The sequence below is a fragment of the Aethina tumida genome, chromosome 1, assembly GCF_024364675.1.
Source record: "Aethina tumida isolate Nest 87 chromosome 1, icAetTumi1.1, whole genome shotgun sequence".
Classification (NCBI taxonomy): domain Eukaryota; kingdom Metazoa; phylum Arthropoda; class Insecta; order Coleoptera; family Nitidulidae; genus Aethina; species Aethina tumida.
In genome coordinates this window covers 9,488,483-9,507,220 of record NC_065435.1, presented here as the reverse complement: position 1 = coordinate 9,507,220, position 18,738 = coordinate 9,488,483, and the positions used below count along the sequence as shown (strand labels likewise).

Here is an 18,738-nt window from a genome sequence, read left to right as displayed (position 1 = left end):
ACAATTAATAAAAAACACTCATCAAAATGGCTAAAATGGCATTTCAGCATTAGACTGGAACGGCTATGGAATGTTTGAATGAATGTGAGTATTGTGCATTTTTCATTTATTTGTTTGTTGTAATTGAGTCATGTTAGGAAACAAAGGTTTGAGCAAACAAACATTGCTAATTTGAAGTTAGTTTCAATAACTTTACATAAAGAAGTTGAATCGATATTGAGAGATATGATTTTAAAATTGCTGAAGGAATTGACGAAGACTACCAGATAATCTATATTTTCCATCCATCCAATTGATTATTTGCCTTCTATTTGTTTATCTACCCACAAAAAATACGTTTATATGTATAATTGATGAAATATTTTTAGGGTATATATGTAAGAGAAGTCCATGAATCAAGTTCTACATTAAAAAATGGATTAAGAGTCCATGATAAAGTTCTCCAGTGTAATGAATATGATTGAAACATCCTATATTTAATTTATTGGTTACAAAGAATGTTACATATACATAAGTAAAAGATCAATTTTTGTGATTAACTTGAATAAATCAAAGAACACTATGGAATATTAATAAGCAAATTGAGCTTTAACGTGGCTTATCTATTTTTAATTGTATTGTTTTAGTGATAAGTATCATTAAAATAAGAAATTTGAACAGTATTTTTGACTATACCCTTATAATAAATGCATTTAATAAAATACAAATAAAAATTTATAAACTAACTGGATACACTTTTTAGTTTTAAAGGCCAAAAATCGAATTAACTGTGTCGATTTATATTTTATTCCATACCAGTTTCCATGAATTATTAGGAAATATAGTCTATATTTTTATACTAAATATATATAAAATTATAATTATTAATCAGCATGTATTATATATTTTACTTTGAGAAATTACTAAAATGCTAATCTTTCTTGAAAACATGTGTGTGTAGATACTGCATGACCATTATTGTTTATCTGTGATTTAAGTAAGAAATAAAAATAATTTTCTATATATAAATTGTATTATCTGAGAATTTCTTTTCCACAAAATCACAAACAATAAATATATATTAAAGCTTTGTTCTTTCTGCATTATTGTATTTAAAATATTTGCAACACTCATTTGAATATTAACCATATATTATAATAAAAATATTCATATGAATGTTCCACATGATCAAATATTTAATTTATGAAGGTAAAATCTCTTACTATTACCTCAATTAATTAAATAAATATTTTAATAACAAATCAAGTTTTAATTAACTATACATAAAAAAATTAAATTAATATTATTTTATTTAGAAATAAAAAATTCCACGTTTACTAATTCTACTTCTACTAATATTTATAAAATGCACACATCAGTCAAAGGTCAAGGAATTAAACAACTCCTCAGCAATTTATATATATCTCTACAATAAATATTAACTTAATTATAATAATTTGCATGTTCATTCCAATTTTAGTTCAAATTCTTCTCAATCCAATCCATAAACTTTGTAACTCTAGTATACACTCCTGGAACACCAGCTTCCGCACACCTCCTACCGTACGACACCACTCCAACTTGATAGAAATACACTCTGGGACCTTGGATGATACCATACATCAATGGTCCTCCCGAATCTCCTTGGCAGGCGTCTTTACCACCAGCATCGAATCCTGCACACATTATCCTGTCATCAATTATTGCAACAGATCCGAATACGTTTTTACATCTGTCGTTTTGCAACACCGGCAGTGTTATCTGTTGCAAAATGGAACTGGACGGTCCACCTGTAAAATTATTTAGTTACAAGAAGTCTAAACATAAATTTTGGGAATTATTTACGATAAGCGGTGGCTCCCCAGCCGGCCACGTACAAGTTGTAATTCAGGAACGTATTGGATCTAAGTTTCTCGCTGGTGGGCAGACAAATTGGACGAGCTGCAACAACAAAAACTTATTCAAAACCAAGCCCCACAGACGTATTAAGTACACTTACGATTTTGCGGCGACCTGGCCAACGTTAAAATGGCAATGTCGTTGGTGAAAGTGGTGGCGCTGTAATTCTCGTGTATTTTGGCTTGAATCAGCGGGATGTTCTCGGGGAAGGCCCCGTCGTTGTCGTCGTACAGATCTAAGTCGCCGACACGTGCCAAGTACAAGTCGCTTCTGCGGTACACACAATGGCCTGCGGTTAGCACGTGTCTGTTGCTTATTAAGGTGGCACCGCATAGATATTTCGGGAGGTTGGGATTTTCCTGGTTCCTGTAGCCCAGAGCTACGAGGAAGGGATACTCCCCTGAAAAATGAAACGCTTATTTAAGACATGAAGGTTTTACCGTGTGATTTTTAATTGTTTTTATTGCTTCTCTTTGTGAACATATAAACTGGTGTTTTCCGGTTAACAACATTATATTGCAACATTAAGGTTTCTGTAATTATAGGTGTATGTAATTGTATGCATTAATTATATTATAAACACGTGTATCTAAATCTTATATTCAAGATATAAATAAGATGAATAAGATCATTGACATATTTCGATATTTAGTTTGACCTAATAGTTGTTTTAGTAATGTTTATTTGTACTTATCGGTAATATGAATATTGTCGTATATCTTCTACAATTTATGTAAAAGGAAAACAACAACTTATCTGTGTGTATTTACAGTATGCTAAGATATATTTAATATACATAAATTTAGGACAACTTCTGAATGGATATTTGAAATGAAAAGTAGATTTCTCTTTAAACTGGTCAAATCTTAATATTTTTTTTTATTTACAATAGTGGCCAAACCACCAACGTATTAAAACATGTCCAAAAATTAGGGGATTGATTATATAATAGATAGTAATTATTTTATTAACTGAAATTTGACACAAAAATATAAAGAAAAAAATCTTATAGGTTTTTGAAGAAGTCATTACAATGTGCATTTAGGTTTTAATTTCATCTAAAATAAAATAATTATGGCCATAACATTTAACATCAAGAACAATGACCATCAATGTACGGTGTTGGTGATTCAATATATGGAAGCAAAATGTTGTTTAATATATCCCTGTACATAAATTAGTTTAAGGGGGCCAACGCCAGAAGAATTGGAGCATCCCCATAGCATAATTGAACCACCACCATCTTTCACTGTGGATATAACAAACATTTGTGTAGTTTTGTCCCTGTAATACGTTTAACATAAGCAGAACCATAATAAATTTAGATTCGTCATTAAAAGCTACTCCCCCCACTGTTCTGTTCAAAGGATGTGATTCGAAGCAAGTCAAAATTGAACATTTTCAGTAGAAATCAGTGTTTTTCTTGTAGATATGGAGTCAAACGAACCCCCATCCATTAACCATCTTCTCACAGTCCTTGAACTAATCTCAGCAAGCCCCATTTCCTCCAGGGTGGCTTTAATTTCAGTTGACAATAAGATTGGATGGTTTTTTGACATACAAATTATCCAGTTATCGAGTTTCTTCCAAGTTTTTCGAAGCTACCACTTGGCCAGTTTCTCTATTGATTCGATTGACTTATTTAGCCCTAAACTCTTAGCCATCTCTTCTTGTTTTTCTCGGTCTTGATAAGGGTGAATTATAATTTTTCTTACAGTTTCACTTCGACCAATGATTAAACAATTATAATAAGCATAAGACCAATAATCGATTTAAATTCACTGAGAGCAATGAAAAACCATGAAGTAAAAAGTATATAGTATAAATATTAATAAGTTGCTATAATTACGGTCACAACTCTATATAGCCCAATAAATGACTTTAACTCACCCAATTTCGCCGGTATTCCCCCGACAACCCTCGGCACGCCTATGGCCGATGCCCCGCACTGCGGCACCTCCAGAAACTTGGTGGTGTTAAGCGGCGGCAGCGTGGTCGCCTCCGTTCCGGCGTTCCCTATCGTGTCGTCGCTCGTGCCTCTGGGGGTGGCTTGCGGGCAACACACCATCGGCGTGCTCCCGTCGAAGCCGCACGTGGAACTCCTCAGGTACTTCACCACCGCGGGGTCGTTGCTTTGGTTCAGCAGGAGGTTGAGCAGGTTTTTGCATTTTTTTATGTTGATGCAGGTGCCGTACGTTTGGTTCGGCGTCTCGCATGGTACCCCATCTGAAACGTGATTGTTTATTGCTGTAACTAAAAATTGTCGTCCGGGCGGGTCTGACTGTTTTCTAACAAATGCGATTACCTCACGGCTGTTTAAATATTTGCCTAAGACACTCATCACTCAGGATTCACTTTGCTAACCATTTTCTGTGAGTGGGTCCCAGGTTAAAACAACCACTCAATTATTGTTTCATATTTTTTACAACAAAATAACACAGTTCAGTGAACTTTACTATAATAATTGATGAGCGTTTCAAAACTTGAATATCTGAATTTGTTTGAGGTAAGTGTGAAATGTGAAAAAGTTCATGAATATTAAAATCAGGATGTAAGATTTGTAGTTAATTCACATTTTTACGAAGGTTAAATATTCGTATTTACATATTATAGACTCAACAACAACATTAATTCAGTAATTAATTGTAGACAAAAACATTAATAATAGGGTCCCACGAAAAATATACATGTAATTTGTAATACTGGTTTTAATAAAAACAACTTTTGATGGTCCATCTGAAATTACTGAAAATATAATAATTCTGACAAGCAATAACATTTAATATTGTTATCAAGTAGTTTGCTAAAATTAATGTTCACCTATATTAGCAATGACCATGGCCCGTAGACAGTGTTAAAGCATGTGCATTAGCGGTACAAGTTTTTATTCAAGGATCGAAATTAATCCATTTATGAAGCGTATTTTCCACAGTTGGAGGGTCATTATGAGAATACGTTAATAATTAAACATTAACACAAACAGTTTTGTAACTACTGTTCCGGTTATGCAAAGACTTGTTTGTTACCACCAGAAACTATAGAATTTTTATTAAATATTCCCAGTGGGTTAGAAAATTGATGGAACAAATAAAATCCTTGATTTTTTTCTTTGAAACTTGTTTTACTCTATGCTAAATTGTTAGTGCTGTAATCACATGCAGATAATAAAGAATTACTATTGGGAAATTAATTAGTTGGGATTGGTTTATTATAATTTTTTTATGTCATTTTAATTAATTATAAATCTATTGGGAATTACCTAATTATTATTTACCTAAAACGGTTATTTTTGCTATTAATGGAATTTATAAAATACCGTACGTCGTATTTTTACTAATTTGACGAACTTTATACATTAATCAAACAAATGATTACAATTTTATTAAGACATCTTTAAAAATCTAAGTATAATAATATGATAATACTAAATTAGTGATAATGAAAAAATATAGTTTTTTTAAAGAAACATAGATTTTACATGATAAAAGGAATGACAATAATTTCATAATGTAAAAAGATCATTTAATATTATTGTTTTATTTAGTTCAAAACTGCACAATTTTATACGTTTTAAATTATTTTATTTTAATTTCTTGACATCCAATGAAATAAGTGATTATTACAAGAAAATATAAGTATTTATTTTATAAAAAAATTCTTAGCTAAGACGTGTTATGTGTGTAACATTTTTTACTACAGAAAGATATTTTTAATATTTTGTTATAAGAAACAATAAATATTTAAGAAAATAACCATACATTTTTAAATAATCTCAAAATAACTTTAAAAATTTCATTTCAGTAACTTATATTTTTAAAGTAAATGTTATAGATATTTACAATTGTCATTTATTCTGATAAAAATATATTGATTTTTAATTTTATTTCTTTAGTAAAAGAAAATATAATAGATTTTACTTGACAAGAGGAACAACAATAGTCTAAAAAGATCATTTAATATCATTGTTTTATTTAATTCAATTTTCCATGTTTTAAATAACTTTATATTAAATTTCTTGACATCCATTGAAATAATTGATTATCACAATATAATAGATTTTATTTGACAAAAGGAATAACAATAATTTCATGATCTAAAATGATCATTTAATATCATTGTTTTATTTAGTTCAAAAGTGCACAATTTTATACCTTTTAAATAATTTTATTTTAAATTTCTTGACATCTAATGAAATAACTGATTATTACAAGAAATTATTAAGTGTTGATTTTATAAAAAATATCTTAGCTATGACAATTCATATATGTAAAATTTTTTAATATGAAATGATATTTTTAATATTATGTTATAAGAAATAATAAATATTGAAAAATATATATTATACATTTTTAAATAATCTTTTATTTACTTTTATAGTAAATGTAATATATTCATTTTTAAATTTGTTTCTTTAATAAAAGAAAATATAATAGATTCTATTTGAAAAGAGGAACAACAATAATTCATTCCATGGTCTAAAAAGATCATTTAATATAATTATTTTATTTTGTTTAAAAGTGCACAATTTTATACATTTTAAATAATTTTATTTTAAATTTCTTGACATCCAAGAAAATGTTAAGTATTAATTTTAAAAACAATATATTATCTATGACAAGTCACATATATATTATTTTTTACTATAGAAAGATATTTTTAATATTTTGTTATAAGGAACAATAAATATTTAAAAAAAATATATCGTATATATTTTTAAATAATCTCAAAACAGCTTTAAAAACTTCATTTCACTAACTTCTATTTTTAGAGTAAATGAAGGTATTTACAAGTGTAATTTATTCTCAGAAAAATATATTGATTTTTAATTTCGTTTCTTTAATAAAAGAAAATATAGTAAATTTTACTTGACAAAAGAAATTAATAATGATCTTATGGTCTAAAAAGATCATTTAACATTGTTTTATTTAGTTCAAAAGTGCATAATTTTATATATTTTAAATAATTTTATTTTAAATTACATGACATTCAATGAAATAATTGATTATTACAAGAAAATTTTAAGTATTTATTTTATAAAAAATATCTTAGCCTGGACAAGTCATATATGTAACATTTTTTACTATAGACATTTATTTTTAATATTTTATTATACGAAACAATAAATAACTTCTATTTTTAGAATAAATGTAAGATTATTACATAAAAATAGTATAATAATAATTTTATGAAAAACATTTTTTACACTTCAAGAAGATTTATTTTAATGTTTTGTTAGAATATATAAAAAATATTTAAATAAAATGTATCATAAAATTATAAACGACTTTAAAAACATCTGTTCAGTAACATAAATTTTTAAAGTAAATGTAAAATAATATTATTTATTATTCTCTGAATGAGTGTAGGAGAAATTAAATTATTTAATTAATTTTTAAAAACAATAAAATACATTTTTATAATAATATATTAGATACTTTGGAAAACTTCTTTTAGCAACTACACATAATTATCAATATTTTCCTGTTAATAATGATTCAAAAAAATTATTTATGACACAAATTTACAAGATATATCAAAATATAAAGATAAATAACAGTGTGTATGTTTACAAAATAGTTTAAAAATAGAAACAAAAATAAGTGAAGATTTGGAAATAAAATTATTAATATACTAACTAGTTCAATCATAACTACAATTAAATATACTTAAAAATATTATTCTTAAACTTACTAATGTGAAGTGAAATTTTTAACAAATAGTTTACTTTGTAATAAAAGTTTATTAAAATTAAATTTATATTTACACAACAGTTTTATTTTTCAGAAAACAGAAAGATTTGATACATTTTGACCTTAATTTAACCACAAATGATATAACCGAGTAATTACAAATTATTCACAGAATTAAACAAATAACTCATATTTGCCAAACTTCAAATTAACCACACAACTCTAATTAAATAAATATATATGTATAGTTTTTTGATTGTGTGGTTTTGTAATTGCGGTTAAAAATAAATATGCTGGACGAAACATTACTTACTGGGATAATTATTACTTGGATTTATTATAAACAGGAAAATTATATTTAAATTGTGTTGGTATGAGATAATCAACCAAAGATTACGAATTGAAATGCTGGGATAATCTTCAACCGTTCAAATGTCATGATCGTTGTTGTTGTAGTTGTAAATAAATAAATAAATAAATAAATAAACATGAAGTTTTTACAGCTGACACTGAAATTTAACGAATTATAAATCAGTATGGAGTCAAACCTTGTGCTAGTGTGTGATCCAAAACAAACACCAAGACGCCACAAACAAATATTGTTTTTGCGAACATATCACTGGCCGGACAATCCCCAACACACTGATCGTACTTCAGATGATATCTTATTATTTAAACTGCGCGAAACGAAATGGACAACCGATTGTGAGATTCAATCGGTTGGGTGGCAAATTTCATCACCTATTAGTTGTGCGACGCTGCGGCCGGCTTTATCATGGTCATGCTGGAAGGTCGGTTGTACGCTTAAACGAAAATAAAAAGCTCAAAAATGCATGACGGATATACGTGGTGGTGTGTAATTCGGAAATTTCGTGGTGGCACATAAAAGATGCGACCTTTGGGTCGGCGGCGCAACCGGTGATTCACGGAGATTTAAGGACCTTCACACCGGACGATTGGTGTGTTCCGTCCGGAATGTTTCGATTTACATATTTTCGTCCTGGTCAATTTGTTTACGGCCGTGTTTCGGGCATAAATCAAAGTACCGCTAATTTAATCGTCGCAACGGCGAATAAACATTTTTATGCAAAACAATTTAATGTTATACTTCCGGAGATAAACCGGGCAGTTGTGATACTTATTTATTTTGGGTTTATAAATAACTGAACTTAATAACAATATTATAATAACTATATAACTAATTATTTCCTATACTATAATATTTTCTTATACTATAAAATGAATATACAATGGTGGACATTATTATGGCAACTTTCAACTCTTTTATTTAATGTGAACTGCTAAAATAATATTAATTTACTATTGTTGTTTTATACTGTATTATGAAAACTACTATATTCTTATTCTATAAAATGTTACATATATTTTTCTGTATTGAGTTGGACATAAATATGGCAACTTTAATTTTTAAAAAGGATTTTTAATGATTAAATCTGTGTTATTTAATTTAAGACTAACACTTTATATAATATCCTTTTTGTTTTATAATTTTGGCCCATATCTGAGGCTTATATAGACTTGACCATTTTCCGAATATACGACAAGTCTATATGCCTTCAAGTTTCTTGAATTGCTGTGATGAGTTCATTTAAAATTGTAAAATTTTTTTGTCGAAGTTGGTTATAAACGTGATCCCCCATGTTTTCTATATGGTGGATATCTCGAGATTGAGACGGGCAAGACAAAATATTGATGGTTTTGTCTTTAACCAATCTGTCATAATTTGAACTTGTGTTTGGGATCGTTTTCATGTTAAGGGTATCATTTCTTCAATATATGGAAGCAAATTGTTGTTTAACATATCCCTGTACATAAATCAGTCCAAGGGGGCCTACACTAGAAGAATTGGAGCATCCCCATATCATAATTGATCCACCACCATCTTTCACTGTGGGTATAACAATCTTTTCGTGTAAATTTGTCCTTGTAGGATGTTTAACATAAACAGAACCATCCTTTTTTATAAAATAAATTAGACTCGTCACTAAAAACTACTCCTCCCCACTGTTCTGTGGTCCAGGAATGTGATCCTGAACAAGTCTAAATTGATCTTACACATTTTCAGTAGAAACCAGGAATTTCCTTGTAGGTCTGGAGTGAAATGAACCCCCATCCATTAACCATCTTTTCGCAGTCCTTGAACTAATTTCAGCAAGTGCCATTTCCTCCGGGTTGGCTTTAATTTCAGTTGGCCAGTTTCTCTAAATTTTTTAATAAAAGGGGAAACGATTTACTTATTTAGCCATCTCTTCTTGTTTCTCTCGGTCTTGGTAACGCTGAATTATAGCTTTTCTTACAGTTTCACTTCGACCAATGATTAAATAATTATAATAAGCAAACAATCACCAAGAAATAATCGATTTAAATTCACAGAGAGCAACGAAAGACCATAAAGTAAAAAGTTGCTATAATTTTGTCCATTAAAAAACAAAAAATTAGGCAATTTTTAAAGAATAAAATTAGATTGGGCAGTTGCATAGTAGACATAAAAATACATTGTATATACAGGCGCCAATTCAGGTACTCTGTAATTATACTTTATTAATTTCATACATTTTTAACGGAAGTGGCCCAACTTTGGATAAAATTAGGATGATGTAACCTCAATATAGTAAATATATAATACACATACGTATAAATTCAGTAAAAATTAGGTCAATTTTATGACCTATTGCTTGAAAATTGATATGTTTACTTCTTAGTAAATAGATAAAGATGGTCACTTCCTAAATACACACTGAAAAATATTTGTGGTCAAATATTTTGGAAGCAGTGGTTACTAATATCACCCTACTTCCTCTAAATCATTCATGATCACATCTTCCTTACTTTTAAAGGCAAAAAATATATTTTAATCAAATATTTTATTTGAAATCTGCCCTTGAAGTAAAGTATAGTGCTCTAATTGGCACAGCAATCACATTTCCTTTTGTTAACTGTACTCATTGTGTACTGATACGCAATTTAAAAAATAATATACGTGTAATTACTAATAATAGGGGAATTTACCCGGCAATTCCAATTTTCTTCCAAATAGACAAAAAATACACGTACAGTTTAATTTTGGTGAATATTTTATTCAAGTTTGTCTCCTTTGCGGTTAAAAATTTATTTATGTAAAACAAATATTGAATGTTGGCAATAACAACTGTATATTAATGGGGTTTTAACGGATCTATTTTGAATGCAACACAAGTTAGAGAAAAATAAATATTTAACTTGCATACTGTGATTTATTGACCGGTTTCCATTTAATAATAGTTATTATTGTAGATTGTGAAAATAAAATCTACGTAATTGACATAAATTATAAGTTTGATAAATCGAATAATGTGATTTAATTGTTTATCTTTTCTTGAGAAACGCTCCAGTTCAACTTGATAATGTTGCAGTGACGGAAAAACATTCAAGGGTAGCACAATGACTACTCGTAATTATATGTTGTCTGGGATTCCCACAATGTTGAGAAATACACGAAGAAACGTTATTGCTAAACAGATACATTCCTGAAATATTTCAAAATTTATAAAAGTCCACAGATTTATCATAATTTTTTTTTTTAATTTAATCAGTCAATCAATTAAAATTTAATGAAGAATGATTTAAAAATTATTTTGATTTTATTACTTATTATTAAAGTACGTAAAGTTAAGTTTTAAAAACTTCTTGTTTACGTAGACGTTGTCTAAAAATGACAAATATTTTGTATTCAATTGTCAAACAATACTATTTCTAACATGTTATTGATCTTGACATTGAGACATGTGAAAGTGCAGTCAGTATTTTTGAAACAAGTGTTAATTTATTACAAATAATGTAAAAACAAATATTTGAAAATTTAGGAATATTTAACGATTTTAGTTGGAATTTATAAAATTCTACACTAAGCTAAATATTTGTGAGTACGTTAACTATTTTCTTGTCTCTTGGTTTATGTTATATGCATTTAGTGAATCCAAATGAAATTTTATAAAGTATATGAGTAGAATATTAGTTTTAATGACTAAAAATCGGGATACTATGAAAGGTTAATAAAACTATGAATTATTAGGTAGAAATTTAAAGAAATCTCATGTCTTTGTGTGTTTCTTGGTTCAGAGATATAACAAATAGCAATTAATAACAAATGTTATATTATTTATAAAATTATCTAGTTTATAAATGTTATTCATAATTATTACAATATTGTACAATATACAAGATAGATAATTAAATTAATTTAATTAATAAATTAATTTAGAATAAACTAAAAATTAAATTAAAAAATCACAGTAATTACCAGTGTTACATATACATTAATATTTAATAAATTATATTTTTAAAAATATAACAGATTGAAATTATTAATAAATGTTATATTATTTATTAAATTATCTAGTTTTAAAAATGTCATTCATATCCATTATAATATTTTTAAAAAATAGACATTACATAAATCTATTTCTTAATTGCTTAAAATTAAATGACTGAATGTTTTCTATACTAATCTGTCACAAACATTTCTATAGTTTAATATGTAATGTGGGTACACTATTAGTTTTATAGGTTGAAAATCAAGATAATTGTGATGCATTAACAAATATTATGAATTATTAGACAAAAGAAAATAAGAAATTTGAAGAAATCTCATGTCTTTTTGTGATTTTTTTGGTTCAAAGATGAAACAGATTGAAATTAATAACAAATTTTATATTATTTATTAAATTATGTAGTTTATAAATGTCACTCATAATCAGAATATTTTTAAAAAATAGACATTACATAAATCAATTTCTTAATTGCTGAAAATTAAATTAGAATAAACTAAAAATTAAAATTTAAAATTACACTAATTATTAATGTTATATACACATTAATATTTAATAAATTATATTTTCAAAAATGTTAATGGTACTTTAAACTAATAATTAAAGCTAAGGTTATTAAAATATTATGAAAAATAAGTCTAAAATGACTAAATGTTTACCATACTAATCTGGTACAAATATTTTTATAGTTTAATATGTAATTTGGGTACTCTATAAGTTTTATATGTTGAAAATCAAGATAATTGTGATGCATTAACAAATATCATGAATTATTAGGAAATATTAGGTACAGGAAAACAATAAATTTGAAGAAATCTTATGTCTTTTTGTGTTTTTTGTTTCAGATATGTAACAGATTGAAATAAATAACAAATGTTATATTATTTATTAAATTATCTTATATAATTTATAAATAAATGTCAGTCACAACCACAATATTTTTAAAAAATAGACCTTAAATAAATCAATTTCTTAATTGCTGAAAATTAAATTAGAATAAACTAAAAATTAAAATAAAAAATCACAGTAATTATCGGTGTTATATACACATTAATATTTAATAAATTATATTTTTAAAAATGTTAATAGTATTTTAAACTAATAATTAAAGCCAAGTTTATTAAAATATTATGAAAAATAAGTTTAAAATATAAAATAAATAGAATATTTTCTATACTAACGTTACAAATATTTTTATAGTTTAATATGTAATTTGGGTACACTAGTAGTTTTATAGGCTGAAAATCAAGATAATTGTGATCCATTAACAAATATCATGAATTATTAGGCACAGAAAAACAAGAAATTTGAAGAATTCTTATGTCTTTTTGTGTTTTTTGTTTCAGAGATGTAACAAATTGAAATAATATCAAATATTATTATTTATATTAATTATATTATTATTATTTATTAAATTATTTAGTTTATAAATGTCACTCATAACTATTTCAATAATTAAAATAAAAAATCACAGTAATTAGAAGTGAAATATCACACACATTAATATCTAATAAATTATATTTTTTAAAATGATAATGGCATTTTAAATTAATAATTATAAACCATCTTTTATATTTTTATATGTATGTTAAAATTATTGTAAATTAAATAAATAGTAATTCTTTATATTTAATATAATGTAATAAATTTGATTGTAAGGATTTATGTAATTAAATAATTATAAAATCTGGGGTTATAATATTAAACAACTCTGGCTCATTCAGTACTAACTTAAGTTATTCTGAATCCAATCCAAATACTGTGAGACTCTAGTATACACCGCCGGAACACCAGCTAACGCACACTTCCTGCCAAAGGATACTATTCCAATTTGATAGAGAATCACTTTGGAACCGTTGGTGGTGGCGTACATCAACGGCCCTCCCGAATCACCATGACAGGCGTCTCTTCCACCCGCATCGTATCCGGCACACATAACATTTTCATTAATTACGCTAACACGGCCAAATTCTTTGTTGCATCTTTCATTATCCAACACTGGCAGTCTTGCGTGTTGCAAAATTGAACTCGGAGCGCCGTCTGAAAATTACTTCGTTACAAAAATCACAGAAACAATGTTCAAAATTATTTACCTAGGGCGGTTTTGCCCCATCCGGCCACGAATAAGTTGTACGTCAAGAATGAATTTGTTCTGAGTTCGTCGCTCGTGGGAAGGCAAATGGTGTGGGCTATAAAAATAAAATAAGAACTAAAACTCACACACTAATGACACATTATAGAGACTTACGATGTTGGGGCTCTCTGGCCAACTTCAAAATAGCAATATCATTAATTTTAGTACTCATGTTGTAATTTTCATGTTTTATCATATTGATGATGGGGATGTCTTCGTGTAAAGCCCCATCGGTGTCGTTTTTTAGGTCCAAATCACCAACACGTGCAATATACGGTCTTAACTTTGCGATACAATGGGCGGCAGTTAACACATGTCTGTTAGTTATTAAAGTACCACCGCATCTAAAACTGGGAACATTAGGATCTTCCCGATTCTGATAACCCACAGCCACCATGAAGGGATAGTCCCCTGAAAACATATAAACAGTCATTTGGTTTTGGTTTCTTCCGTTTAAAAGTGGCAATGAAGAGGAACAAACGCGAAGGTAATCCCAAAACCTGAAGCAACAACGTCATTGAGTAATATCTCGTGCTGAATCCTCGATTAACATGTTTAGAAATAGGCCAGTTATTAAACTGCGATGAATCAACCATTGGATGGGCATAAAAGACAGAATAGATCCGTATTAATTGTGGATAACGGTACTTCTTCGAGCTTCTTTAGCCAATAGAAAAGGCGTCCTTGAGATAAGCAAGCCTACATGGCACTCAAAGAAACCTTCAAAATGTTAATTCTTAATTTATCTGTTGTTTAATACTGTAAAGTGCCTCAAAGAAGACTTTTTCTACTATAATTGTAATTTTGGAACATGGCAATCTGAGTCAACAATAAGTAGTTCAAATATGTAATGTTTCACAGTCTAGTAAGTCACACTTGGAATCTTCATTGGCAAACTGGTAATTCAACATGGTGGTGGTCCGATCAGAAGACAGCTTGAGTTTGCCAAGAAGGATGGAAGCTGCTCGTAGAGCAAGAAGGAACCAACTTAGTACTAATTGGAAAAATGTAGTCCTCCTCCCCCTTCTGCTGGAGCCTTTGTTTGTAGAACGTTGACAACTCTTACATTTATGTCTTTGTCTAAATTAATTAACCTTATTATTCAAACATTCTTTCCCAATGGGTCAAAAATGTTTAAAAACTTACCCAATTTCGCAGGTATTCCACCGACAACTCTCGGCGTGGACATTGTGGAAATTCCGCATTGTGGTGGTTGCGGAAATGTGGTGGTACCAAGCGGTGATAAACGAGCTTTTTCATTCAAGATGGTGTCCGGGCAACACACCTTGGGTATGCTTCCTTCGTAATCACACAGGGAACTTCTGAGAAATCTCACGACTGTCGTGTTTGTATGATGGTACTTCAGTAGGTTCAATAAACTTGGGCATTTTTTAATTCTGATGCACGTGCCCAATTTTTGGTCTGGCGTTTTGCAATCTGAAATGTTGTTTGTTTATTAATGAGAAATAAGAAGCGTTTTTGTTTAGGACTTAAGGTCTCTTAAGAGTGCAACCTTTCCGGCTGGCGTCTCTTCAGTCAGCCTCAAGATGAAGTATTGAAGTTTATTTATATTTATATATTTTTTGGGGGTTTCTTCTGGCACTTAATAGACCAAAACCCATCTGTTTTAAGTCTACCAAAAACTCCAAAATTAAACCACTTCTCAATTTGTAGCACGTGCTAAAAATTGTTTACTTTAGTGTCTGATTCAAAATATTGGCCGGATCTTACTGAATTCTAACAAATATTACATCATGTTTGTTCAAATATTTGTCATACATCCAGGATTCAGTTTATTAATTAATTATATACGATGAGTGTACCGTACGGTAAAATACCTATAATGGTGGCTGCAGAAATAGCCCAAAACTACGTTTTAGGCACAATTTAACAATACTTTTAACAGTAACAATTTCTTGTTAGTAGAATTTATATTATTTTATTGAATAACTCACTTTTACTGGGAAGAAATAACAATTAACATGAAAAACATTAAGATATTTTTGAAAAATGGTTTACTTGGTTATTAACAAATATGAAACAAGACATTCAATTGAAAATACAATAAGAAAACGTCCTGAGAAAAACCCAACTCCTTTTATAGACAGACAAATTGGAAGAATAAGTAAACGAAATCCTTTCTTGTCTTCCAATGAGTCATACAATATCAGTACGTGTAGTACATAGAGCAATTAAACATCGACTGAATGAACAAAACTTGCAAGAATGTATTTCAGTAAAACCATTGGTATCAAAAAAGAATATTTGAACAATAAGGTATGAACAGAAATATATTAATTATCCTCCAGAATTTGGGCTACTTTAGAGTACTCCCTACTTTAGAGTGATGAATCCAAGTTCAATAGAATAGGATCAGATGATAAACAATACTTTCGTCGTCTTCCAAATAAAAGTTTGGATCCTACTCACACTACAGAAACTTTGAAACAGGATGGATAAAACTCTATGGTTTGGGGTTCCTTTCCTTGGCATGGCATAGGACCATTACAGACAATTATTGGTTGAATGAATCGTTTCATGTACAAAAATATTATAAGAGATGTGATAGAACCATCTACCAATGATAATTTACCAGTAACATGGATTTTTATGCATGATAATTATCCGAAACATGCGTTCAAAGTTGTTCTAAATTGGGTAAAAGATAATCATGTTAAGGTTCTCGATTAGCCAGAGCAAAGTCCGGATCTAAATCCAATTGAAAAGGTATGAAACGACATGAAATCTTGATTAAAACACCAAAAACCATCAAATCTAGATGAATTTTAGTTATTTTTTATTTTGTTTTAAGACTTCATATAGGTAGAAATTATTTTGATTAAGGACAAAATTAATAATTATAAAAAGAATATAGTATAATTAAATAAAATACGAAATATTTTGATTACAATTACAATAGTTCTATGTTTTGGTTATAAAATAGCAAGATGTCTCAAACTTAAATATTGAAAATTCGAAATTGTTGTCAAAAAGTTAACATAAAAAATATTGCATTAAAATTTTTATTCAGTCGAAAAGATTTAATAACCCTGCAATTAAATTCATGTATTTACGTGTTACAAACTCCGCAACATCAATCCTGTAATTAATTATACATAAAAAATAAATTACACAGTACCAAATAAAAAGGCGAGATGTAATTTGAACGACCAGTTTATTAAATGAAAACAACTTTTGGTAATATTACTTCTTGGTGTAATTTCGTTTATTAAACAGCGTTAATAGACAATCACACATCACCAAAAACGTTTACATATGACCATGACCTGTAGACAATGTGCATTAGCGGTACCAGTTTTTATTTTCAAGGATCGAAACTCATCTGTTTAAGAAGCCCATTTTCCGTTGATGGGAGGAGGGTGGTTATGAGAATATTTTATAATATAATAATATAGTTCTGTGACCATCGTTCCTTACAATCACTATATGAATACAATATTTTTTTGTCGACATTATTTGAAAATTAAATAAATTGTAACATTAATTAATTGCTTAAATTTGCAGTTTATTTAAAAAATGTATGACTGGTAATGAGTTCAAGGCCTAAAAAAGATCATATTTTATCATTGTTTTATTTAATTAAAAAGTACTGATTAATAAATATTAAGTAACTATTTTGATTCTTTCTGGACATATAAAAAAGGATTCGATTCAAATGGAAAAACATAGCGAAAGTAAGCAAGCATGGCACCATTGCTGGAGGATGAGTGATAACTGGTCTTTCGACGACTGACATTAAAGCCAACCTGTACGAAATGGGACTTGCTGAAATTAGTTCAAGGACTATCAGAAGGTGATTAGTGGATAGGAGTTCATTTGAGCCCAGACGTACAAGAAAAACCCTGATTTCTACTGAAAATGTCCAATTTTGACTTGCTTAGGATCACATTGACTGGACCATAGAACAGTGGGGACAAGTGTAAATTTAATTTATATAAAAATAATGCTTATGTTAAACATCCTCCAGCGACTAAACTACACAAAAAGTTTGTGTAGTTGGGGATGCTTCAGTTCTTCAGGTTCACGATTTATGTTCAGGGGATATATTAAACAACAATTTGCTTCTATACATTGAAGAAATGATGTCCTTAATACCACGTTTATAATTAAATTCGACATAAAAGGCTTACAAATATTAAATGAACTCATCACAGCAATTCGAGAAGCTTGAAGGAATATAAACTTGTCGTATATTCGGAAAATGGTCGAGTCTGGATGGGCCAAAATTATAAAAGAAAAAGTAAACTATACAATGTGTTGATGATAAATTAGATAACAAAGATTTAATCATTAAAAATTTGTTTAAAAATTATTTATGTTCTGCACAATTCAGAAAAATATAACATTTTATGGAAGAAGTATAGAACTCTAAATTCTAAATAGCACCAACACTTTAAAAACCAGTTCCACGTACCTTCTGCCAAAGCGCATGCTAAACCCAACACCAAGATTCCAAAGACAAAAATTGTTTTTGCCACCATTTCACGGGCCGCACAATTATTAACATACTAATCGTAGTTCAGATGATAACTAATTATTTAAACTGTGCGGAATTAAATCGACGTCCGAAAGTGAACTTTAATTGGCTGTGTGACAAATTGATGTGAGGCTGCGTTTGGCATTATTAAGATTTTAAAAAATCGAGCTGTGGCTCAAAAAGACGTGACAAATTTTCGAGGTGACGACA

General features: G+C 28.7%; 1 protein-coding gene across 1 annotated transcript; it reads right to left on the bottom strand.

Annotated features, from left to right (window-relative positions):
* Positions 1-1,273: 1,273 nt before the first annotated feature.
* On the bottom strand, positions 1,274-18,631 carry LOC109595447 (transmembrane protease serine 9-like). The gene is made up of 9 exons (XM_020010794.2): positions 18,466-18,631; positions 15,177-15,467; positions 14,145-14,441; positions 13,990-14,085; positions 13,628-13,936; positions 3,769-4,104; positions 1,979-2,278; positions 1,825-1,920; positions 1,274-1,769 (listed from the first exon to the last, which is right to left on the bottom strand). Exons 1-9 carry the CDS (start codon positions 18,530-18,532, stop codon positions 1,456-1,458), a joined length of 2,106 nt encoding a protein of 701 aa, XP_019866353.2. The 5' UTR covers positions 18,533-18,631; the 3' UTR covers positions 1,274-1,455.
* Positions 18,632-18,738: the final 107 nt, after the last annotated feature.

Bases quoted from the DNA above. Each gene is read 5' to 3' on its own strand.
- LOC109595447 (XM_020010794.2), bottom strand. From the start codon at position 18,532: ATGGTGGCAAAAACAATTTTTGTCTTTGGAATCTTGGTGTTGGGTTTA. The intron at 15,468-18,465 runs GTACGTGGAACT...ACAACATTTCAG, and splicing joins AGCATGCGCTTTGGCAGAAG to ATTGCAAAACGCCAGACCAA. The intron at 1,921-1,978 runs GTAAGTGTACTT...TTGTTGTTGCAG, and splicing joins GGCCAGGTCGCCGCAAAATC to CTCGTCCAATTTGTCTGCCC.